At 37.7% G+C, this 25,994-nt stretch overlaps 1 protein-coding gene across 14 annotated transcripts in view; it reads left to right on the forward strand.

Moving 5' to 3' along the window:
- PCCA (propionyl-CoA carboxylase subunit alpha) overlaps nucleotides 1-25,994 on the forward strand; it is a 415,541-nt gene that overhangs the window by 193,792 nt on the left and 195,755 nt on the right. For all 14 annotated transcript variants that reach the window (XM_003980503.5, XM_003980505.5, XM_003980504.5 and 11 more), the window contains 4 exons: nucleotides 1,784-1,927; nucleotides 3,272-3,346; nucleotides 7,563-7,631; nucleotides 9,533-9,608. In XM_003980503.5, coding sequence (XP_003980552.3) covers nucleotides 1,784-1,927; nucleotides 3,272-3,346; nucleotides 7,563-7,631; nucleotides 9,533-9,608 — 364 coding nt within the window. The remainder of the gene's footprint in view (nucleotides 1-1,783; nucleotides 1,928-3,271; nucleotides 3,347-7,562; nucleotides 7,632-9,532; nucleotides 9,609-25,994) is intronic.

Raw genomic sequence — 25,994 nt, forward strand, 5'->3', positions numbered from 1 at the left:
TCACATGCTCCCCTGACTGAGCCAGCCAAGCGCCCCAGTTTACTACATGTTTTTATATGCATTTTTATATGAGGAGAATAGGACCGTCATACCATCTCTGGAGTGACCTGAATGCCAGTGCTGCCTCTACCATTTGCTGTAGATGTGTCTCTGGATTTGCTGCTCACTTATTCATTCAATATATATTGATTTGCCTAGTATATTTTCTGGGCACTAGCCAGAGGAGGAAATTAAGTCATTCACTTTTAAAATTGTTTTCTCACCTATGGAGGTGTATGAATAGTATTGACATAAAGCCCTTGGCACATAGTAGGCTCACTTTGAATAGAGTGATAAGATGCCTTCCCATTCAGATTTGTTTCTAGCAGTGATAGAGGGGCTTTACACTGTTCCTTTCTTGTTATATTTATCATATAGAATCTTGTTTCTCAAAAAACCATAATTTGCTTTGAAAAATTTAATTTTTGAACTATCTAATAAGATCTTTATTTAGTGTCACGTTCATTTTGCAAAGGGTAGATGCTTATTTTAGTGATGATTTGTCATTAAAATTATGTCAAAATGTCTTAAAATGTTGTTGAAACTGTAAACAAACTCATAACACACACAGAGCTAATTATGGATGCCATCTGTTTATTTTTACAAAGCTTTTTTCTTTTTTTTTTTTTAAGACCATGGCATTGTCTGCTTATGATAAGCTTCGAGATTATTATAATGACTAAGTCCTGTCCTTCAATTAGTGTAGTTGAAGATGGGAAGACAATTCGTTTGTTCATTGACCTTTTCCCGTGTCAGAGTTTATGAAATTGGACATGTCATGAAAAAGAAACTATTAAGAGGTGCATTTGGAACATGCTTTAGTTTTTATGAGGAAAGAAATTGGTATTTAAACTAACAGATGTGGATAAAGTTTTAAATTTTTAAAACTTCTTCAAGGTTTTTGATGAGAGACCTATCATTTGCTCCTTATCAGTGCCGTAAGTGGCTTTTTTGTAGCTTCGTTAAATTTAGGAACTTGCGAGCAATCAAGCAAATTCATAATGATGTGTATCCCTGTTAGCATCCCTCTATGTCAGTGCATGTTTTTGTACATGTGTATCCCATGTGTGAGTGTGGAAGGCCAGGGATCCCCATGACAGCATCATCCAAAGTAGTTATCGGCAATTTGCTGAAAAAGCAGAGTGATTTCACTGGCTCAGTTTTGCTATTGTGCATGCTAAGCACTCCCCATGTAAGTCTGAAGGGAAAACAACCTGCAGGATCCATCTGCTCCTTTCTGCTACACTGCATTGATGTAAGAGTACGCTAATCTGGTTGCTTGTCAGGACAGGTTAGTGAAAGCATGAGAGTGAGTGAGACCAGGCTAGCTTAGTGCTTTGGAAAATCATAAGCTGCCTCTGTGGATGCCATGCTAAGTGTAGCAGAATAGTTGATTACCAGCCATACCGAGGATTGCAGCTAAATATGTAATTTTCAGATAAGAATTAGTTTCAGAATTGAAAGTGGGAAGCATTGCTGGACGACATCTAATTAAAAACTGAGACAAGTGATACAGATAGCTTACAAATACTTTTTAGGCATTGGGGTTTTTTTCTTTTTGTAAATCATGCTTTGTATTAGATTGTGCTTGTTTAATTTTATTCTCTCGGTTTTTTAGTTAAAAATGATTAAATGTTATGTATAATTAACCCCATTTTGTCCAGGAACTGCTGAAATTGTTCTTGCCTATTCTGTTTATTCCCCTTTTCCTACACCTATTGACTGGCAGATATTGGCCTTGCAGGTGGAGCATCCTGTCACAGAATGCATTACTGGCCTGGACCTAGTCCAAGAAATGATCCGTGTTGCCAAGGGTTACCCTCTCAGGCACAAACAAGCTGATATTCCCATCAACGGCTGGGCAGTTGAATGTCGGGTGTATGCTGAGGTAAAATGAATGATGTTCACAGAAAGCATGGTGGTTGTGTCCCGAGACATGGGACCAGGGAAAACTAAACAGCAAGAGCAAGTTAGGGCTTCATAACCCATGTGATGTGTTTGCTTATGTAATAGAGAATCAAACCAGGCAAAAGAGGGGGCAGTTTTGACGCAATGCAAAATAGTTTTAAAAGACTGAGTTTGTTTAAGTTCTGTGTATTTCTGTGCACGGGCAAGATAGCCACCAATCAGTTTAAGGGGCAACAAAGCATTCGTTAAATATTCTTGCTTTTGTTAAATATTCAGTATGTTTGCATGGACCAGGGTTTTTATTTTGTTTGTTTTCAGATCACATTTGAAACGAACAGTCATTTATTTCTCTGTTGTTGTTTGTCTTTTGCTTTTTGTTTTTAAGAGCCTACCCTGCATACACATTAGTTGTTAATATTAACTTAATTTTTTTTGCAAGTTTATTTTCTGATAAACCTTATGATTACATGAAAGTAGTGATTGAAATTTAAATTGCAAAGCTTTCATTCATAATTTTAATTATGGAATTTACTCCTAAGCTTTCAGTCCAAAACTTTTGTATTATAACTATATTAATCAGATAATGAAGCAATCAACATCTGAAAATGCTTTTTCAATGAGTGAAACAATTCAAGGAAGCATTTAATACTATCTTTTGCTTTTAGAATTCAAAGTCCTTTAAAAAAAAATAAATTAATGGTACCTATGTTTAAGAATACTTGAAGTTGTTTTGAAATGTTTTTCAAGGATCTTGAGAATATACTTGCCCGGGTTATTGTTCTTGCTTTTTATCATACTTTAAATGGTATTGTTATGACACTGAACTCATTTAATTTTGATCTAAGATATTTACAAGTGGGGCACATATCTAATAATAGCACATGCAAAGTTTTTTTTCAGGTCTTGAAGAACCAAAATTCTCTAATTTTGCCGTATGTGAACTGTTTTGAGAGCAAGAAAAACAGTTATCTTTAGTGCACTACAGTTGCTGTTCTGAACTTGGGGATGTTTTGATGTAACGCCTAGGTTATTTTATTTTTGCCCAAGGCATTTGAAGACAATTTATAAAATGTTGGAATTTTACCAATTTCAATAAAGTATGACTAAGGTCAGGCTCAATTCTGCTTACATTTCAGTTTAATTTTTAAATACTTCTCCAAGTAATCTAGAGTGAGTATAAGACAGTGATCTTAGGAAATCGTGATTTGGTAAATACTGTGTGTTGAAAATAGATCTATAAATGCTTCTTCATTGTATAAATATTTAACCTTACTTTGCTGATTTATATTTCAAAGACTGTGCTTCCTTTCCTTTGAACTTTCAGGACCCCTACAAGTCTTTTGGTTTACCATCCGTTGGGAGATTGTCTCAGTACCAAGAACCAATACATCTACCTGGTGTAAGTCATTAAGCTGCAATGCCAAGTGAGGGGTTAAAATCTTGATTTATGTTAAAGCATGTCAACACCAAAGGGTGTAAATAGAAGGACAAGTGAAATTTGTGGATAAATCACAGTTTTTTGTTATTTTTTTAAAAAAATATTTTGTACTTGGTGATGTGTAGGGAAGTCAGAATTCCCTTCACAGGGAAGTCTAGAGACATCTGACTTCTGAATAAATGATAGTTTACAATGTTCCCAATTCTTTTGAAAATGGTAATGAAAAAGATCACAGGATCCTAAGAATGGGAAATGACTTTTCTGTATTACTTTAATATTTTCAATAAATCTAACCTAGCTTCCCTGTATAGTCAGATGTCACGAAATTCAGCCTCTTAATTGAAATGGATTAAGGAAAACAAAGTGTGCCTCATTCTATTAAGTGTCACGTACTTTAAGAAGTACATATTTCTACCAGTTAAAGAAAAGTGATCACTGTCCACTTAATTCATAGTTCCTCTATATTTAATAAGTGTTCTTTAAATAGTTTTTGTTGCATATAAAGAACAAGGGCATACCCTTTTTCTTAATCAAGGTAATGTGTGTGTGTGTGTGTATGTATGTGTGTACATATATATATATATACACGCACACACACATACCATTATGTTAACTAGTGGATGACAAGGCGGTACCATCTGTGAATATGATTATTCAGTCTGATTACTGACATGAAGATGGTGAAAGATTACAGGAAGGATTCTAAATTCGAAGATGTTATTGGATATATGATTTATTTCACTTTTTAAATTGTTTTTGCCCATATGCGTTCTGAAGAGACTTGACCCTTTCTAGGCTGGGAGACTCCATGCTGTGTTCAAAGCCTGAAGGCAGAAAAAAAATTGTAAAGATTTAACAGGCATTATGTGACGTTAAATAGCAGATGAGAAAACCAGTATCATAGGGACATATCTAAACACTTTTTTAATCAAACAAAAAAGTATTAAATAAGAATTCATAATGATTACTCTAGTTGTTAGAAGTTTTCACCATGTTGTAATAGCTAACAGGATGTCAAACATTTTGCCCTCGCAAGTTTTTGCAATTTGCAATTTTCAAACGTGAGACCTGTTGAAAGTACAAGTGATAATGGACAAACTATACCCCCTACAGTCTTTGTCCCACCAAATCTTTCTTCAATTAATGCTGCAGCAGGAGTTTTATGTAATAACATTTGCGGTTGTGAGCCATCCATAGAAAGAAAAAACAATTAAAATGCCTTAAATGTTCTGCTTACTGCTGTTATTTGCTTGTGTGAATGTTGCATGTCAGCTAAATGGACCAAGGAATAGATAAAGTGATTGGGTGCGGGAGAGTGCACACCAAGCTTTGTCTATCATTATTGCTGGGAGCAATCAAATTGATGTCAGCAGGACAGTAGATGCGTTGACAGCTGTAATTATGTATCTCCATGGTGATCACTTTTGGCCTGTCATGGAGGCCCACGAGTCCCCTCCCTTGGAAGCATTTAATCAGATTGGGCTGTCACTTGTCAGGTAGACATGGCGGGCTGGGAGTTGGACTGAGGGGGAGAGGTGAATGGAGCATGAAGGGTGGGAGACGGCTGGTAGTTTCACACGGTCCACCGTTGATACAGAAGAAAGACATTTAAATTACGCTACATGTTTTCTGAGCAATGGCTTGAGACCCTCAATACACAGGTGCCTGGGTGTTGGTGTTTCCTCCTTGCCTCTTTAACTAGATCAGTTGGTTTTAATTTAGGAAACTTTTTGGTTATTACCCTTTTTTTTTTTGGTCACAGGAATACATACTTGAACGTTAACTTACAGTTTGTAGTTTTCACTTGCTTTTTTAAGCCTACAATTTACTCATTCTGGCTTTGATGAAGATTTTTTGTGTGTGTCTTTGATCACCACATTTTATAAATTTGGTAGTTTCTATAATTTTGTTCTCAGAAATTTGGTTACAATTCCATTTGACTTATTCTTAAAGCTTTGTGTGCAAAAGCTAAGATATATATATGTTTTTGTGTGTAGCCTTTGTTTCCATCGGGGAATAGCAACTTCATTTGACTTTGAATTCATTGTTAGAAATAAAAAAAGCTGATGATTATTTGAAAACTACATAAGCAGGAAATTATAAGTCAGAGTCTTCATGCTTTGTTACAGTTTTAAATTGGAAATGTTGATTTGCTAATGAGACATGTGTTTGATTAGAGATGTGTGTTGATTATGTATAATACCTCTTGATTTTACCCTATGTATTTTTAAATTAAAATGACATACCTTCTGTGATCATAATTTTAGTAAATGAAATAGTTATATCTAAGAGCCCTAGGTAACTTAACTTTCAGGATGGTGTTGTTCAAAGTGACTAAAATTTTAAATTATGAACCAGAGAAGAGTGTAACAAATAATCTTTATTGACTATGTTATTTTACCAGTGGGTTGAACATTAAAGTTCTGCGCTAGGTTTGTAGCAGTTTACATAGCAAATAGGATATATTTAAAGCCAAAGATCTTAGAATTTTTACCAATCTCAATTGGAAACACAGCTTTAGCAAGCATGCTTTGGTTTTAAATAATACATGGTGATAAAATGAGCTCTTTAACTTTTTGCTACTAAAATTAAGAAAATGCAAGTTCAGAAGGCTCTTTTCTGCTATGTAAGTTGGATGCCAGCTGCCATTTGGGGGCTCTGTAAATGTGGGGAGAGGGTAGATTATGATTTTATTGCTTTCACAGCTGCCCCATTAATTCTTTTCTAGTTTTTATCAACACTGTGTATTTCATAGCACTGAAGTATGTTTTCAGAAAATTGAAAGCCAGGATATTTTTAAGTGTGCTGAGTGACTGTCATTTAAAATTGAGATTTTCATATATGAATGTGAATGTAAATACAAATAACCATACTTTTGTGTTTGCAAATGCAGAGATAAAAGCACTCTGAGTTTGTTATAGTGTTACCTTCTAAAACCTTACGAAGAGAATAATAGTAGTGTGATTTTTTTTAAAGATTGAAACTATGCTTTATCTTTTGATGTCACTGTATAATAAAGCCATCATCATACCCTCATGTGGATATCCTAGACAAGAGGTTCTACATGTGGTCCCTTGATAATTGCCTAAATTAAAATATTAAAGGCCTAACAGCCGCTGTGTTGACCTTTTTCTGCCTTGCTGCAGACAGATGAGCTGCTGTTTATTAGGAAGGCTTCTTCCCACAGGTGAAGAGCTATGTGAGCTTCCGCTCTTCTCTTCCCACCCCTTTACGATGTTGGGCATCAAAGTCCTGCTGTTCTGGCAGCTTCGATTAAATTCCTCTATCTTCAAGACCCCTAGGACATGCTTGACAGTCTTAAGTATTTTGATTAGCTTTTAAATACCTCAGATTCCAAAACTTAGGCACAATAATTTAATAAATATTTCGTCCTCAGCAACTGCTCATTTTAAAAGTTTTACATGGCTAACCTCTGTGCCTTACTGCTGGTATCAAACTGGGAGATGAAAACAAGAATCAGCGATGTACTAACTAACTTGTTGGCTGGTTAACAGCAATCAGGCTCTTCAAAAGAATATTTTGAACTTGGGCTATTTTTTTTCCCCCATGAAAATTGCAAAATCAGAACTCTAATTGGGGCTGTGTCCTTACAAAGCAAAGCTATGAGAAAAGCTGTGTAAACATTAAAGTCTCAGGGGACTAACAGTAACAGAGAAAAAATGTACAGTTGAGAGGGTAAGGCAAAAAAGGAAAGTGTTACAGACATGAAAGTCACAGGACCAGCGTTCTTGTAGAGCTGATGAGCAGAACTCCCGAGTCCTGCTGCATGGCTTGACTGGGGTCCTCCCTGAAGCTCTCAGAAGGGTACAGTGGGGAGTGTGCCTAGAAGGGGCATCATTCATGCCATGCTTCAGTTGGAAGACACCAAATAGCTACAAATGCATCCCAGGATAGTGATGTATAAAGTTTTATTGTTGTTATTTTTTGCAGTTTCTTCATTCCTTGTTTAGAGTGAGAACAAAAAAATGCGTTCTACTACATGGTATAACAGATCAAGATAATTTGGTCTCTATATGGTTTAGATTGTTTTTCTGTTTTCCAGAAGTTGAAATGTTACTTGAGATTAAATTATCCATCTGCTCCTTGGAAAATAAATTTGTTGTTAGAAAAATATCTGCACAATATAAAGTGACTTTCATTTCTTTCTTTCTCCCAGGTCCGGGTTGACAGCGGCATCCAACCAGGAAGTGACATTAGCATTTATTATGATCCAATGATTTCAAAAGTTAGTTCGATTTCCTAATGGCTTTGTACATTTTTCTCCTGAAAAACAGTGGAAGTATTAAAATTAAAAAATCTTAAATTGATCCTTTCTCTGAATCATGTGCTGTGTAATTAAACAAGTAATTATGCATTGATGAAAAAGTGAAAGCAGAGCAGATTTTCTTTCTCTTGAGAAATTTCAACAGCATGTTACTTTGTAATACTCCCCAATCAAGTCAGTCATTTGCTCGTCCCCAATCAAATCAAATGATGATCCCCTCCCCCAACAATAATTAAGTTATCTAACCAGTGGCTCCAATGCAGCCAATACAGTGAGCATGAATTACGTTATTTGGTCATCCCTAGAAATTACCTGAGGTGGAAGTATGGATGGCTTGCCATGTCAGGGAGTTGAGCTGATAGGTCATGTTTTTTGGCATACTTTTTACCATTTCTTTTCCATTTTTATGAATCACTAATTACTTGTGGTGATTGCACATAATTAAGTTTTATGTTAGAGTACAAGATGTCTTTTTGCCCACCTGTCTTTTGAAATTTGACTTCCCAGAATAAATTAACAATGCTACTCAAATTTTTAGGTCTTTCAAAATCATTAGAATCTTAGGATCTCATAAAATGTAGGATTCTGACTGCAGTAGTTGAAACTGGGGATTTCATGGGGCGCCGGGGTGGCTCAGTTGGTCAAGCATCCAACTTCGGCTCAGGTCATGATCTCTTGGTTCGTTAGTTCAAGCCCTGCATTGGGCTCTCTGCTGTCAGCACAGATCCCGTTTTGGATCCTCTGTTCCCTTTTCTCTCTGCCTCACCCCTGCTTGTGTTTGTTATCTCTCAAAAAATAAACGCTAAAAAAACCCCCAAAAAACAAAAAAAACCAACAAAACCTGGGGATTTCATTTAGAAAATCCTGTTTTCCCTATCCCGAAGAACGATTTTATTATTACTTTTTTTTTTTTTTTTACTAAAAACCCTTTGTCAGATGGTTTTCTCCCCCAAGTACTTTTTATGTATTTGTAGCAAACTATTTTTTTATTTTTTTTCACTTAAGTTTTTATAGTAACATTATTAAAGTGAACTTTAGGTATTTCATTTGTTAGAGAAGTGCTATTTAATTTAAAAATAAAAAAACAAAAAAATTATAGATTGATTTTGATATATGTGGTTCCATTTTTTGATGAATACATTTCTGTTCAGAAAAGTGGCCTGCAAATAAATTTTCAACCTGGCTTGATACTGAGGAGCTGATGAAATGTACCAAAGTAATTGTAAACTATAGACTGACTAATGTAATAGAAAAATATTTTATGAGTAGGTAAAGTCTTATTTTAACAAGCAAATTAGCAATAAAATATCATTTATTGCTTGTATTTAATTGCTAATTTGTTTAAGATTCTTATAAATAGGCACAAAATCATATAGAACAGTAAGACCCTTCTGTTTTTGTAATACAAGAACAGTTTGCTTCTATGCTATGTTATGTGTAAAAGTTAGCTATGCAGGGTATCAGACTTGGAAACGGCATTTTCGTAGGGAGAGAAAAATCTTGCCTTATCCTTCACTATTCCAGATGTTTATATTCTATCCCAAATGTTCACATTTTGATATCTTTCCTTTTAAACTTTTTATGGTTATTTTTATTACGTTGTTGTTTATCTCAAATAGCTCTTTTCTGTGATAGTGAATGTAGGAGAAAAGTCTGAAATATCTTGATTCTGATATTTATTGAGTTTTAAAAAAATCTTAATTGACATACATTATATTAGAAATTGAGCTACTATGAAATTTCAGAGGATGTTTTGGGAAACCTGTTACAAAGTATTTTGATTTTTATTAGGATGAATTGTTTGACTTTTAGATAGATTGGTATCTATCTATGTAAATTGTTTTTTGTTTATTTGCTTTTAGCTGATCACATATGGTTCTGATAGAACTGAAGCACTGAAGAGAATGGAAGATGCACTGGATAATTATGTTATTCGAGGTAAAAACAAATATTTGAGGTCTTGGTATTATACATGGTGTCCTGTTCTAGAAAACAGCTTGAAGATGTGCTAACTAGAGAATTCAGTAGAAAATGTGCTTACTATGTATTTAAATAGAAATAAGAAAATTTTCCTTTGCAGCCCTATACTTTACATATATACCTTAAATTCTTTAATTAACCTTACGGTGCATAATCTTTCCTAGACAAATATTTAGTATTTTATAGGTATGTATTGTATGGGAAATGGTTCTTTTTTCTAAAGTCTTTTATAGGCCAGTGCAGCAAATTAACTATTTATTGTCTTTTATTGTTATTGATGGTGTTTTGAAGTATGAAGCTTAAGAATGTATGGAGCTATAAAATATAGTGACCTACGGTTGACTAATTTGAGAGTGAGGGAATAGCCTTTTGTGTCTATAAATTAGAGCAAATTATGGAATGTCTTCTAGCATATGTAACAGTGTCGCCTCATGTACATAGACATCAGTTCTAATGTCTAACAAAGTCCAGTCCTATGGCCTGTAGAATGTGGAGTGATAACTGAATCAGGAGTAGCCATTTTATTGATTTGTTTATTTTAAAGATTTTATTTTTAACTAATTTTTACACCTAGTGTGGGCTTAAACTTACAACCCTGAGATCAAGAGTTGCATGCTCCACTGACTGAGCCCACCAGGTGCCCCACAGCCATTTTATTTAAATTATTAAAGCAAAGTTATACTAATCCCCCTTAAGGAGTAAATTATGTTGTAAGTTGTATTAGCAACTTATTATTAGCATTGAAAAGATCATTTCATTTTAGTCCAACATAAATTATCATCAACTTAAGAATAATGGAGTTTACCATCAAATTTAAAGTACAGTTCACTTTGAATTATGAGTGAATAGTGTGGGTCTACGAACATTCCCATAGGAAGGACTGGCTGTATAGTTTTGTTCTTTTCTCATGGCTTACTAAAACAGTGGAGCTGGGAGGCTAGAATTGGAGGCTGAGGGGATAGAATGTTGGTGGAGTATGATTACTTAGCGCCTCTCAAGTCCATGCAGAGCTTTTATGTAATTTCAAAGGGCTTTCCTTTGAGTGGGCACGACCTGTAGGTCAGAAGGCTTCGCAAGTGGACTACAACTTTGTGTGAATTAGGAAAAGTGCTCCATTTTCTGGGCGCATCCAGCCCTGAGACAGAGAGCCCAGCTTAGCAATGGAGCATATTAAACCCTTACTCTGCACCCTTGACCCAGTGCCTATATGCAGTGAACAGTTTGTACAACTGCACAGTAGTGACTCAGGACAATTTAGTGACTCTATTTTTACATATTTTCCTTTCCCTGATCATTAAAAAATTTTTTTAAATGTTTATTTTTGAGAGAGAGAGAGAGAGGGAGGGAGGGAGGGAGAGAGATTGTGAGCGGGGGAGGGGTCAAGGGAGAGGGAAGCACAGGATCCGAAGCAGGCTCCAGACACTGAGCTGTCAGCATGGAGCCTGATGCGGGGCTCGAACTCACTAGCCGTGAGACTGAGCCGAAGTCGGATGCTTAACCAACTGAAACACCTAGGCACCCCTCTTCTTGTTTTAATATATGGCAATTAAGTCATATAATCATTGCTTTTAATCACTTTTCTCTTCTAGCTTTTCTTTTGTTATACGTGGAGAAACTTCTTCCCTCCCTTCCCTTTTACTGTCACTCTCTTTTCTTCCCATTTGTTAACAGGTAATCAGTGATTGTATCTAATCTCATGTGCTAGTGATTCACCTCTGTCAATGAAAGGAAAACAGTTCTCAAGTGAACCTAAAAATAAAATCCATAACCTCAGTATCCACAGCGTATACCAATTTGAAAAATCCCCTTCACGTTCTTTCTAGCTCATTCTCTAGTTCTTTTTTAGCCTTAATTGTGGAGTATTTACTGGTTTTTAAACTCTGCCATGTTCCATCATGAGCCATCATGAGCAGCAGCTACATATTTTCTCTGTACATTGGTTAAGTAGGCTTGGAGGGGTTTATTTTCCTTAGAAATAGTATTCCCCCAGAAATACTTCAGTGCATGTTTGGAACACACATCTAATTTGGGTGTATGTTGGTCTCTGTGTGTTTAACTACACACACATACAGACATAAAAAAGGTACTTGGGAATATTATCCCCAGAGGCCTTCAAAGTATTTGTAAGAGCTTTCTAGATTCCTCCCCCCATCAGTATCTTTGTAATTTTTATTATGGTTGTTGAATTGTTGGATTTTGGTTAATTTCAGTTTTGTTCCAATGAGCTTGAGTGGTAAATTCATGAATTTGAGATAGTCCATTTGTGTAAGAATATTTTGTCAAATCACATCTCTATTAAGCTTTGATGTAATGTAGTGCCATGGCATATGGGCACTTGGTCAAAATATTAGCGTTGTATTCTCCTCTGTCTATTCTGAAAGGAATACTCTAACATAGTTATAGAGTACACTTTCATCTTTTATATTTAAATGAATGTTTGCCACTGAATTTACTTACTTTACTTAATGTGTGTGTGTGTGTGTGTGTGTGTGTGTGTGTATAATAAATGTTCACCAGTTACCACATTTTTAAATTAAAGTGACTTAAATACAGAGTAGTAGGCTTGCTGTTATTCTCCTAACTTTGTATGTATTTTCCAGGCCTTTTTCCAGGCCTAGTTTGAAAAGGCCTTTGGTTCACTCTGATAAAATAGAAATCAGAGGGGCCTAGGTTCCTATCCTGTCATGACACCTTTTAGTAACTATGTGAGTTTTGTCAAGTTACTTTGTCTCCCTGCATCTCATACTCTACATTTAAAAGTGGAGCGTTAGCCTCTGCTCTGTAAATTAGTAGTGAAGATGAACTGAAGTTAGGTACACGAAAGGGCTTGGCATGGTACCAGCTCAATAACTTGAGTTCCTATCTTCTTCTGTCCTCTCATTACAGTTGTAAAACCACGTATTTAAAGATCATATGTCATGAGTCATTATCAGTCAGTCAGTGACATGGGAAATTGATGAAGCCATAGATAAATAACATTGAAAACCCATTTGGGGTCATTCCTGGTACTGTGTGCTGGGTTACTTGTTTTCATTGCACACTGTTCTTCTTCAAAGCATTTACTGTAACTATAATTAAAATATTAGTTGCCTGACTAATTGCTAAATGTTGGATTATCCCTTAAGAATATTAGGTGCATGTGGGCAGTGATGGTATTTATCTTGTTCACATGTGTATTACTAGGGCTTGATATGATCAGTGAGTAATAAGTATTTGTTGAATGAATTAATGAATGAGTGACAGTAGCCCTATTTCAAGGAGTTTCTGGTAAATTTGGCATGAAGCATATAGAAAGGACATAAATTTATAGACGCCATAATACTGGAGTGAAAAATTATGGTGGGAATTCAGATGGGGGAGACATTTTTCTTTTCCCACCTTTGCTTTTGGTTCTTTGGAAGTAATGTGAGCATTGCCTTAGGTGACTCTCACAAGTGACTGTGTTGAGAGTACCTCACTTTATGTTTCCTTCAAACAGCTCCCCAGAGTGGCAGCATTTTTTTTTTTTTTTTTTAAGACTGGTAACTTACTGTGGAGGTGAAATATAGGAGAGAGCACACTCAGGCCTGTTTGGAATATGACTGTTGTCTTTTGGGAAGATAATCTGGTGATGGATGTTAAAAGTGCATACTCTTTGACCGAGCTGTGCAATTTTCAGGAATCTATCCTTCAGAGTTAAAAGATCGAATTGTGAAGTGATATTTACAAGGACATTTGTGACAGCAGCATTTAAAGTAGCCAAAATTGTAATCAACCATCGTGTCCACCAAATGGATGAACGACCGGATGAATTACTGTGCATCTTCACTATAAGTTGCGGCACAGCCGGTACTTGAAGGCCTGTCTGTATGTATTGTTAATAGAAAGGCGGTTCGCAGAGTAGTGTGTGGTGCAGCCTCACATCAGTTAAGCCACCTTCCCATCCTAAAGTATCTTTACTGTGTTTGGATGAGCACAGAGAAAGATGTGGATGTATACACGTCAGATTGAGATCTCTCTCTCTCATCTCTCTCTCTCTCTCATAATACATACCTATATATGTTATATATAATATATATAATATATATTGATATTGATACAATTGATACATTGCCCCCAGGCCTTTTATTTTAGGTATTTTCAAGCCTAGAGAAAAAGAACAAATAGTACATTGCACACCTGTATGCTCTTCACTTAGATTGTTAAGCTTTTCTACATCTTTCCCTCCATCTCTCCCTTTATACCTTTCTTTGCTTTCTCCTTCCTCCTCCTCCTTGCTCTTCTTCCTTCTCCTCTCTCCCTTCTCTCCTTGTTCTTTTCCTCAACTATTTGAAAGAAAGTTGCAGACGTCATGACACATGACTCCTAAATCTTTCAGCATGGATCTTAAAAGTAAGATCGTTTTCCAACAAAATCACAAAACCAGTATTACACCAAGGAAAGTTGACAGGAATCTCATAATATCGTCCAACATACTGTCCGTATTTCAAGTTTCCTTAGTTTCGCTAAGTGTCTTTTTATATCTGTTTATCTGTTTGTTTTTTTAACACCACCTATGGTCCACTTAGAGTTTACACGTTGCTTTTATTTATGTCTCTTTATTATCTTGCTCTTTTTCTTATCATTAACTCTTCATAAGAGTGAAGGGCAGCTGACTTCCAGAATGTCTCATAGTCTAGATTGAAAGTTTCAGTATTGGTCCAGTCAGGGCTCTTGGGAAAGGAGGTGGAAAGATAGGGGTTGCAGTTGGAAAGAAATTTGAGTTGGTGATTTCGAATATGGTGCACTTAGTGAACACTAGATGATTTTAGGGTTTGACTCTGGGACTAGGTGGCTAAAGTGAAAGAATAGGTAATTTGAAATGAGATCCAAAGAGCTGAGTGGCAAGGATGTTACCTGGGTCATACTCATGGTGACATGAGTTAGGGGAAGGAAGGAAGGTCCTTCCTTCCAGGTGACATAAATTCTGCATCTTCCAGGTGACATAAATTCTGCAGCGAATATTGGGTTGTTAAAAGAGATGTCGATAGATGACAGGGAATTGGGGAAGACGTTTTGGCCAGCTAAAATAAGCCTCAAGGAAATAGAAGTTTCTCCAAGGATTAGCAGAGGTAATGTTCTAAAAGTGACAGTGGATCTCAAGGAGGTATGTGAAGGTTGCTGGAGAAGTGAGGTCCTTGAGGTCACTGAGGTTTTCAGTGAGGCAAGGAGATAGATGGAATGTTCCATGAAAATACTGAACCCTCAGTAGACCTGAGTGGTAATCATGAAGCGGCAGTCTCAGAAAACATTGTGGAGTGGCCTAGAAAAGAGTTGGAAGAGGTGTTTTGGGGAAGTGAGAGTGGTTAGGTCAGCTGATGTTACAAGGATGAGGGATGGCCAGAGAACCTAGGCCTTCTGGTGAGGGATGCAAAATCCTTGAAGCACCTGGTAGGAAGGTGAATCCTTGGGCTCAGAAAAGTGGTTTCTGAGGCATTTTGAGGGGGCTTGATCTGTAACTTCATCTAAATAACCTCTATTTCCTTTCTTTGGCTGTGCTATCCCATACTCCAGCTATGTGTGTCATGGCTCAGGTAAGAGCTTTCTGAACAGGTTCTCTGTAAATACTCTTCACCTGCACTAATCCATTCTTTGGTTTGAACAGCATAAAATTTAAAGTATAATCCCAACCCTGATTGAAGCCCTTTAATGTTTCCCCATTGCCCTCATGTGACTCTTTGGTCATTTACACAACTTTGTCTCGTGCTCTTTTTTTTTTTTTTCCTTCCTTCCTGCTTCACTGTTGTTTTCATTTGCTGGAATGCTCAGTCCTCTTCCCACCCAAGGACCTTCATAGTTAGGCTGTAGTCTAAGCAGTTATAACAAAGAGAATGAAAAATACAGTGACCTGTGAAAGATAAAATTTAATATATTTACCATGTCATAGTCCCAAAAGGAAATATTGTGAAGGGCTGGTAGGGAGACTTGGATTCACAGCAGATGGTTTTCATTTGGGGGCTCCAGAGTGGCTGCTTTTATGCCCATCATCCAGCCTCAGCAGGAAGGTGGCAGGGGCAAGGGGAGTTCACACCCATTTTTTTTTTCAGGGCATAACCTAGAAAGCACCCTTTATTTCTGCTCCCATCCTATTGGCATTTAATCACATGGCCATACCTATCTGCTAGGAAGATGGACAATGTGGTTGATACCAAGGTGGCCATATACTAAGCTAAAAAGTAGCATTCTCTTATTAAAGGAAAAATAGACTAGATATTGGTGGATGATTAGGGGGAATAAGAATATATACATGTATCTGCTTATTTGTGGAAACACACACATACACAAGAACAGAGCTAATAAGATGGTGGACCTATAGGGTGTACCTCCCAGATCCTCATCTGGTAGAAATGATTGGGGGATGGGAAATGAAGTACCTGAGATAAAGGAGAGAGGCTTCTCCAATTATACTTTTAGAATTCTGACATTAACATTTCCAAATAAAATTATTGACATTCTGGGGGAAAAGCTCTAAATGGAATACCAACAGTGGACAGAATTTTATGAGTAATATACTGATGGAGGGAGAGAGAGAGATTAAAAAAAAAAAACACTAGCTTTAAATAACTTTTAAGCATATTTTGACTGCATATCCTCAAGCTTAAAAACAGTAGAAGCAAACATTGAACTGTAGTTAGTAGGTTTGTTTTTCCTAGTTCATGGGTTAGCAGTTCTGAAACCAGTTTATGTATATTCTGGGATTAAGGAAATAAATACATGGATTGTGGATAAGATGAGTGACATTTCTTCTTGTTAGAGAAAGAGGTTACAGATGGGGAAATGGATGAGGATTTCCATTCTAAATGAGTCCTATGTATTGAGTTGAAATTGGAGGTATCAGTGGAAACTCATGGTTTTTAACATATATTGAAAAATAACTGTATAAATGTGTTACTGCACATGTGTGTGTATATACACAAATTCTGTAGCTCAGGGTTTCTTTAGCAATATTGACATTTTTGGGTAGACATTTTTTTATTGTGTGTGCAGGAGGGTATCCTTTGCATTGTAGGATGTTTATCACCACTCTTGGTTGGCCTGTACCCACTAAAAGACAGTAGCATTTCCTCAGTTGTGACAACCCAGTATTTCCAGACACTGCCGTATGTCATGAGGGAGGGGGGCAAATCACCCTCAACTGAGAACCACTGGCCTGCTGAGAGGTCATGGAAACATTGGCACCCATAGCAATGAGCGTACCAGGAACCCAGATCTTATTTTTTAAATACCATTGTCTCATAAATGGAACCACTACTCCATGATAAAACGGCTGATTTCCGGAAGAGTGTAAGATGAGCCTGAAACATCTTGTATAAGAAAGTAATCAAGTGCTCAAAGATGATATGTCAAAAAGACACAGGAGCCAGCTCTATGGGGTTTCCCACTGGCCAGTCTGGGAAAACTTCAGCAACAAAATAAATAATGTTAGCGATGGATTAAAGCCCATGGAATAAGACAAGATCCTGTGGGTCCATACTGATATAAATAGATAAGAAAGATAAAAGAGGCAAGAGGCACAGCTCTTCTCTACAGCAGATTTTTAACTTATAAATATAGAAGAATCCCCATGGGGTAAACACCAAATTGTTTAGGGTCAGAATCATCAATGACAGATGCTAAGATAAGCGGGTGAAAATATGATGAGAAACAGGTATTTGCATAGTTTCATAGTATATCCCCAGGTGATGCTAATTAATTACAATGGGAACTATAACACCTTTAAAATAGACAAACCTAGCAATTTACCCAAATGATCACAGTTTGCATCACTGGTAATGGGACATATCAACATCTCATGCCTCTTGAGGTATGATGTACTGAAAATAGCGCATCATTTCTGTGATGTCCTTCTCCAAAATGTATAACATGGATATAATCGTGAGGAAACAGCAGACAAACCAAATTGAAAGATAGTGTACAAAATAAATGGCTTGTACTCTTCAAAAGTGTCAAGGTCAAGAAACACAAAAGTGGATCAACTTATCTAGATCAAAGGAAACCAAGGATACGTGGCAACTAATGCAGGATAAGTTCCTGGACCAGAAAAAAAAAAATGTTTTTCTTTTGTCGTAAAGGTCATAAATGAGACAGTTGATGAAATTTGAACAAGGTTTGTAGATTAGATGATGATACTGTTATCAATGTTGATTTCCAGATCTGGTCATTGTACTGTGATTACATGAGACTTACCTTGGTTTTAGGAAATACACCGAAGTGTGGAGAGGTAAAGACATCCTGTCTTTGGCTTACCCCCAGATGTTTAAGAAGAATTGTGTGTGTGTGTGTGTGTAAAGAGAAAAAAAATATGATAAATAAATGATAAATGAATAAATAAATATTTGGGGTAAAGGATATGCAATAATTCTTCCTACTATTTTATGAGTTTTTTTTTATAATTCTGAAATTGTTCCAAAATAAAAAGTTTAAAAAATAGGTGAAGAGGAGCATGTGTCCCCTCTTTCCAAACCTGAGGAGTTTTATTTAAGGAATAAAAACAGATGCATTTGTGATGATATATTATTTATCTGATAAATTCTAAAGGATAGAGGGCTTAAAGAAATTGTTTTGTGAAGGACAATTTACTGTCTTGTTGGATAACTGCTTAGTTGTTCAAATAATTTTTTTCCTAAGCGGATTGTGAGCTTTTGTTAAAAAAAAATCTTGAGAGCAAAGATGTAATTTGGTTAAAGTTAATTTCTGAGTCCCCATGAAATAAGCGGTGACTTTTGGCCTCTGTTTGATCCTGGCAGTGTGTGCAGCTAACGTCTGGCCAGTGTTTTGGAAACAGCAGGTAGTCAGGAGAAAGCCGCTCCTAGGGGTTGTCTCTTCTGTGGCCTGGTGGTGATTTCCCATACAGATGGGACCTTGTGAACTTTGGTAGAGGTCATTTTCAATTCCCTGTCTAAAACTGAGAGCCATAATTTTTATGAGTATGTGATTAATAATATCGTTGAAGTTATAAACTATGTCTCAGAGTACCTCTGCTACCGACTTCTTGTTTGAACAACGATTGCTTTAAACAGCATTGTCTTTCCTGGGACATGGAAAAAAAGTAACTATGTACAAAATGGTAACTTTCAGATGTGTAGGATATCTCTTGAACAGTCCAGTGATTTGTCCCATTTATCTGTTCTTTTGTGCTTTTAGGGAAGAAAATAGTTCCTTGATTATTCCCCCATTTGGCTTTAGAATCAGTGAATGTACAGTAGTCTTTGGAGTCAGTTGAGGCACCTAGATTTTGGTTGTCTGCCATTAGCCATTGTTTCATCTTCTAGTCCTTCAGAAAGAAAAACATAATGATTTGATTTTGCATAGTAATATGTAATCTTTCATTCAGAGAACATTTAAGGAGAAAATGCTTTTGTGTAGTAATTTTATTCCTGAAACATCATTTAGCAAGATAAAAGTCTGTTTTCATGCTCTATTTACTATTCAAGTAGAAATAGTTTGGAAAGTCCGTGCTTCATTTGTGTGCTTGAGTGGCTCTGCTCTTTGATATCCACAAAGTAAATTAATGTTTGCTTATAATTCCTTTGACTTCTCTAAAATCACTTTTTACAACTTTGAATTTGTAATAAAAATACAACATATCATTTATCCTGTAAAATTGCATACATTTTATTTTTATTTATTTACTTTTTAAATGTTTATTTTTGAGGAAGAGAGTGCAAGTGAGGGAGGGGCAGAGAGAGAGAGAGAGAGGAAGACAGAGGGGTCAGAAGCAGGCTGTGAGTTGAGAGAACAGAGCTCGATGTGGGGCTTGAACTCATGAACTACAAGACCATGTCCTGAGCCAAACGAAGTTGGATGCCAACCAACTGAGCCACCTAGGCACCCCTTTATTTTTATTTTTATTTTTTTTAAAGATTTATTTTATTTTTAGAGAGCACACATGAGTAGGGTAGAGGGGCCCAGGGAGAGATAATCTCAGGCAGGCCCTACTGTCAGCGTGCAGGGACCAATGTAGAACCCGATCCCACAAACTGTGAGATCATGACCTATGCCAAAATCAAGAGGCAAACGTAACTGACTGAGACACTCAGGTGCCTGAAACTGCATACATTTTACTAAAAAAAGTTTTAAGTTTGTTTATTTTGAGGCAGATAGGGGCAGAGACAGAATCCAAAGCAGGCTCTGTGCTGCCAGCGCAGAGCCTGACCTGGAGCTCGAACCTATGAATCTTGAGATCATGACCTGAACTGAGATTGAGAGTCAGGTGTTCAACAAACAGCCATCCAGGCGCCCTGAAACTGCATACATTGTAATTTTTTGATGTCCTCAATCACAAATTGATCACTATCAGAAAACAATCTTATTTTTGTTCAGATGATCATTATTTTTGAAATTTTATGTTCGAGTTTCCTGAAGACAGTCTGATGCTGTTTTGACTTCAGCCTCACAGAGGAACAAGAAAATTTATACTATCACTAGGTTGTAACAGGAGAGCCAGTAAAGTTAAATACAAAATATGAAGTTTGTAAGTAAACACTATTATTTTTATTTAACTGGAGGGAGGAGGGAAGGACAGAAATTCTGAAAGTTAGATTGCCTTTCTTTATTACTTTTTTTTAAATGTATATTTATTTTGAGAGAGACTGAGAGCATGAGCAGGCTTCCCACTGTCAGTGCAGAGCCTGACACGGGGCTTGATCGTGTGAACCGAGAGATCACGACCTTAGCCGAAATCAAGAGTCAGACACTCAATCAACTGAGCTATCCAGGTGCTCCTAGATTCTACATTATTTACAATTTATCCAGAAGCTTACAAATGGAAACATTTTGAAATACTAAATTACACCTAAGAACACTTTTTTTTTTTTTTTGGAAATGAAATTCCAGCTGCACCCTGATCTTCGTATTTTCATCCTTTCCAGTCCCTCCTTTAGGATGTTTTCTTCTTCCAAACTTGAGTTATTGTATAGGGATAAACTGCATACTGCTGGCTTTGTCTTGCATTTCTGTTTCTGGATTTCTTCATGTGGGCATCTGCCCCCATGCGTTCTGTGTTGTGGGTGGCTCCGTTCTAACGGACCTGTTCTTCTGAACTCTAACCACAGGGATACCATCAGTCTACTCTCCCAGGCCTCTCCAGTTGAACTTGCCCAAAGTAAATCACATGTTTCCCTCTTAACCTGCTTCTTGTCTGTAAGTGGGGTCTTCAGTCATGTAGCATGACAGAGCCAGAAGGGTGCATGTTGTGATTGACTCCTCTCCCCTATTTTTTTTTAAGCTTTTAATTTTTTCATTAAAGTGTTTATTTATTTAGAGAGCTCAAGCAGGGGAGGAACAGAGAAAGAGAGAGAGAGAGAATCCCAAGCAAGCTTCACGCCATTAGCACAGAGCCCAATGTGGAGCTCAAACCCATGAACCGTGAGATCATGACGAGCCCAAATCCAGAGCTGGACACTTAACCGTCTGAGCCACCCAGGTGCCCCTAAAGATTTTACTTTTAAGTAATCTTTACCATGGGACCTGAACTTACAACTGAACACTTAACTTACTGAGCCAGACAGGTCCCCCTGTCTCCCCCATTGATGTCCACTAAATCATCATGCCCTCTCTGCCTGCTAAATGTCTCTCCAGTCCATCTGCTTTTCTCTGTCTGTAGTGGCCACACTCTTGCTGTGGTCTGATGCCTTGCAGTTTTTCAACATGTCTCCTGCAATTGTCAGCTAATGGTTTTTCCCACTTACACCCTCACCCTTCCCCAGACCCCAGTCCACTAACAGCCTGCATGGTTCCTGGAGCTCAAACGTAGTTGTTCCTGCCCTGCTTCAACTGTTCTGGTTGCTCTCAAAGAAAGGTAAAACGTTTGCATGACTGTCAGACCTGGACCCCCCCCCCCCCCCCCCCCCGCCTTTGGACTTCTTAGGCACACAGCTCTCTCCTTTGCTCATGCTCTTTGGCCACGGTGCCCATCTTCCAGTTCTCTCCACACAAATACCTGGTGGTGTCCAAAACAACATGAGAATTCTTTGTTCCTCCCTTATATTACCCATCTTTGTGTCCTTCTGTGTCTTTCTCTATTTCTTTTCCTGGCTAGGACGATTTGCGTAAGTCACAGATACTTCTCTCTTCCTGGAATGCCACATCTGTTGTTGCCTATGCATAGAAATCTCTTCTGGCAAGCCATTCCCTTTCCTTCTTCAAAAGCGCTTTAGTTTTGTCTGTTTGTAAAACATGCAACAAAGGGATTCAGTTCCCTTTCACAGCCTGACCTCTTTCAAGGAGTCTTTTATTTTAAATTCTTGCCTACTGCGTTTGGCTTTCTAAGCACTCGTAGCATGTTGCTTTCAGTTGCTCTTCATTTTCATCTACCCGAATATCACCTGTAGTAGACGAAGATGTCACATTTTTGCAATGATTTGTGAGGTATACTTGTGTCATCAGATGAAGTTTCTTACACCTTCCAATACTTTCCTCGTAGAAATACACATAATTACAACAGCCCTTCAACACATGAGTGGTTGAATATTGGCTAAGTCATTACCCACAGAGCAAGGTTGAGATAATTTGTTTGGGACATGTGCTATGAAAGATACTTATTAGGTCATTGTATGTGATAACTTCTTCCTTGGAAATTTATGTAGCTAAAGGAATACCATTAATATTTTAATTGGGAACTTTCTCTAAATGTTTTGAAGCAGTTTGAATAGATTGAAAATTGGCTTTTATAAAGTTTTTAGGCATTTGGTGTTTTCTGAGTGAGGAACAGATAATGCTCAGATTTTTGCACATGTTTGCTAACATCGTCTAGTATAAAGAGATGCATAGAGAAATGCCTAGTTGGTTGGCTCAGAAACAGGAAATCATATTGGAAAGTATGCCCTTCTCTCCATATGTGTACATGAGAGTACAGGGTAACCTGCCTTAACAAAGATTCTTAAATACAGTAGTATAAATAAGATAGAATATTATTTACTTCTCATTTAACTGGCTGGCTGGTCTGTGCTGATGGGGCAAGTTTGTGTCCTGTGGTTCTGTGGTCATTCCAGGAGATCCTCCCTCCCCCCCCCCCCCCCCCCCCCCCCGCCAACATGCAACATGTTGCTCTGTTTCACCTTCATTTCCAGAGCTGAGTTCCTGCCATATCGGGAAGCCCATAGGAAGAAGGAGGAAAGGAAGCCCAAGTAATTATTCTTTTCAAGTACGCGAGGCTGGAATTGGGTGCATCACTCTAACTTCCAACCCCTTGTCTGGAAATCAGTTTGTCAGGTCCAGCTGTAGGACAGACAGGAAAATAGGGTCTGTGTCTGTGGAGTCTTTTGTTCTGCTAAGACTCTTGTTACTGTGTAAAAAATGGAAATCACATTTTCAGTGAAACCCGCAGGCTGTCATATTTTTAAACATATGTTACTATTACAATTTCTATTTTACTGAACTTTAGCTATATGATTCATTCTCTCTAGATCACAATTTCTTAGTTTTAAGTTTCTTTTCTTTGTAATTTTCTTATTCTGTGACTGGTTACTGAAAGTTCCCCCAAAGCAGGTACCATAGTGTTACAGTGTTTGCTCTCATATTTTTTCCTGTGTGTGATATCTAGCTGCCACATGACCAGTAGGTTTAGAATAAATGTTGATAGGTGTAGACTAATTTGCTCAGAATATCAACATTGTTAAAAACCTTATAGTGAATGTCCACAACCTTTCTCAGGGAAGGGCTAGAGTGTAAATAGCTTAGACTTTTGTGGGTCATATGGTCTCTATTACAACTTATTGACTCTTGGAGCACACACACTGAATGTAAACACTGCTGTATTCCAAAAAAACTCGATATACAAAAATAGGGGGTGGTCTGATTTGTGTGCTGAGTTTGCTAAACGCCGCCTAATAGGATGGCTATGTTCTCTGGATAGAGAGGTGTAAACTTTTGAGGAACTGGATTCCTATAGGATATGAAACTGGAAGTTGGGGAGGGAGGTCAGTGCTGAGGCTTGAGATCCAGTGCATCTGCCCTCTGATGTGTTTTTTTTTTTAAAGTTTGTTTATTTTGGGGAGGGGGAGAGGGAGGGGCAGCAAGAGACTAGAGAGAGAGAGAATCCCAAGCAGGCTCCACACCTGCAGCACAAGCCCAGTGTGGGGCTCGAGCTCCCGAACTGTGACATTGTGACCTGTGCTGAAATCAAGAGTCAGATGCCTAACGGACTGAGCTGCTTGGGCTCCCATGTCTGATGTTGATTAACTACACATTGTCTTCTGCTGTGTATCGGTTCTCATGTGAACGGATAATAACGAGCACAACACTGATGCATGTTTCTGAGTGCCTGGCATTGCCTTAAGCATTACCTCATTTGTACCTCATGACAGTAATGCAAAATAGGTCCTGCTGTGATCACCACTTAACAAATGAGGAAACTAAACATTTGAGAGGTGAAGTAGCTTACCCAAGGTAAGAGGTAGATCTGGTACTTGAGCCTGAGGTTCTGATTCTTTGCTTACTTTGGAATTATTATTTTTTAAAATTATTTATTTTTTTGGTAATGTTTATTTTTGAGAGAGAGAGAGAGAGAGACGGACAGAGTGCAAGTTGGGGAGGGGCAGAGAGAGAAGGAGACACAGAATCTGAAGCAGGCTCTAGGCTTTGAGCTGTCAGCACAGAGCCTGATGCGGGACTCGAACCCACGTACTGTGAGATCATGACCCAGGCTGAAGTCAGGCGCCCAACCGACTGAGGCACCCAGGTACCCTACTTTGGAATTATTTTTATAAAAATGAGCACTCTACAAGACTTGAATAACAAGATCAGAATCAGGCTTTCTAGGTTTGTTATGCAGCAGAATGGTATGATGAGGACTGTGCTGTCTGAAATGGTATAGACGAGTATGGAAGTGGGTGAAGAAACTGGAAGGAATTAGCAAACCTCTCATTACTTCAGCTCTATCATACTCCAGTCCCCTGCTCCTCTTGTGGAAGCCTGATGGAATTCCTGCTCTCCCTGGATTTGACATGCCTCTCATCCTCCCTTTTATTCCTCTTTACATCTTTGTAATCTGCATGACCAAGATCAAATACTCCGTTCATAAAGCCCTTCTATCTCACAGAACTCTCCTGATACCTTTCGAGTCCCTGTTGTGGCAGTTAGCTATTGTAACATAACTTTGTAGTGGTCCTTGTGTTCCAGACTCAGTGTTTCCTGCTGGATCACAAGCTGTTCTTTTCTTTTTTTTTCTTCTTTTTCTTTTTCTTCCCCCTCCTCCTTTCTTACTACTCATTGAAGTATACTTGACATGAAATGAACTTCTCGTATTTATTCAGTTTGATGCGTTTGGACATATGTATTCACCTGTGAAACCATCACCACAATCAAGATGCTGAACATTTCTATCACCTCCAAACGTTTCCTCATTGCCTTTGGAATCCTCGGTGTCTCTACCCCTGTCCCAGTGCAACTGGGTGATCTGCTTTCTGTCACTGTAGGTTTTTTAGCCTTTTCTGAAATTTTATATTAATGGACTCCTACAGTAGTCTTTTTAAATTCAGCGTAATTATTTTGAGATTCATTCTTGTGTTTTTAGTAACCCCTGTCTTTTTATTGCTAAATAGAATTTCATTGTATGGACAAACCACACTTTGCTAATTCATTCACCTGTTGATGGACATTTAGATTGTTTCCAGTTTTGACCATTGTAAATCAATTAATAACCTATGTGTATAAGTGTTTGGATAGGTTACCTAGGAGTGACTTGTCTGAATCGTATGTATGTATAACTCTTTAAGAAACTGCCATGCAGTTCCAAAGTATTTGTGCCATTTATAGCCTCACCACAGGGTGTGACAATTCTACTGTTTCACATCCATACTGATATGTGATATTTCTGTCTTCTAACCTTTAGCCACTTAAATTGGTTTTGGGGGGCATCTCATTGTGTTCCTTTGATGATAGCATTGTTGAACAACTTTTTAAACGTTTTATTTATTTTTGGGAGTGCACAGGTCGGGGAGGGGCACAGAGAGGGGGCAGAGGATCCAAAGCGGGTTCTACGCTGACAGCAGTGAGCCCGATGTGGGATTCGAGCTCGTGAACCCTGAGATCATCACGACCTCAGCTGAAGTCAGACGTTCAACCGACTGAGCCAGCCAGGCACTCCAAACAACTTTTCATTTGCATATTTTCTTTTGTGAAATGTGTTCAGATCCTTTGCCATTTTTTACATTGTCATCTTACTCTGCTGTAAGCATTCTTTATATATTCTAGATACAAGTTCTTTGATATGTGTGTTGTGCACGTTTTCTCTGTGGCTTACCATTTTGTTTACTTAACTGTATCCTTTGAAGCAGACTTTTAAATTTTGATGAAGTACAGTTTCTTTTTTTATGGCTCATGGTT

Source organism: Felis catus, chromosome A1 (genome assembly GCF_018350175.1).
Source record: "Felis catus isolate Fca126 chromosome A1, F.catus_Fca126_mat1.0, whole genome shotgun sequence".
Taxonomy (NCBI): Eukaryota; Metazoa; Chordata; class Mammalia; order Carnivora; family Felidae; genus Felis; species Felis catus.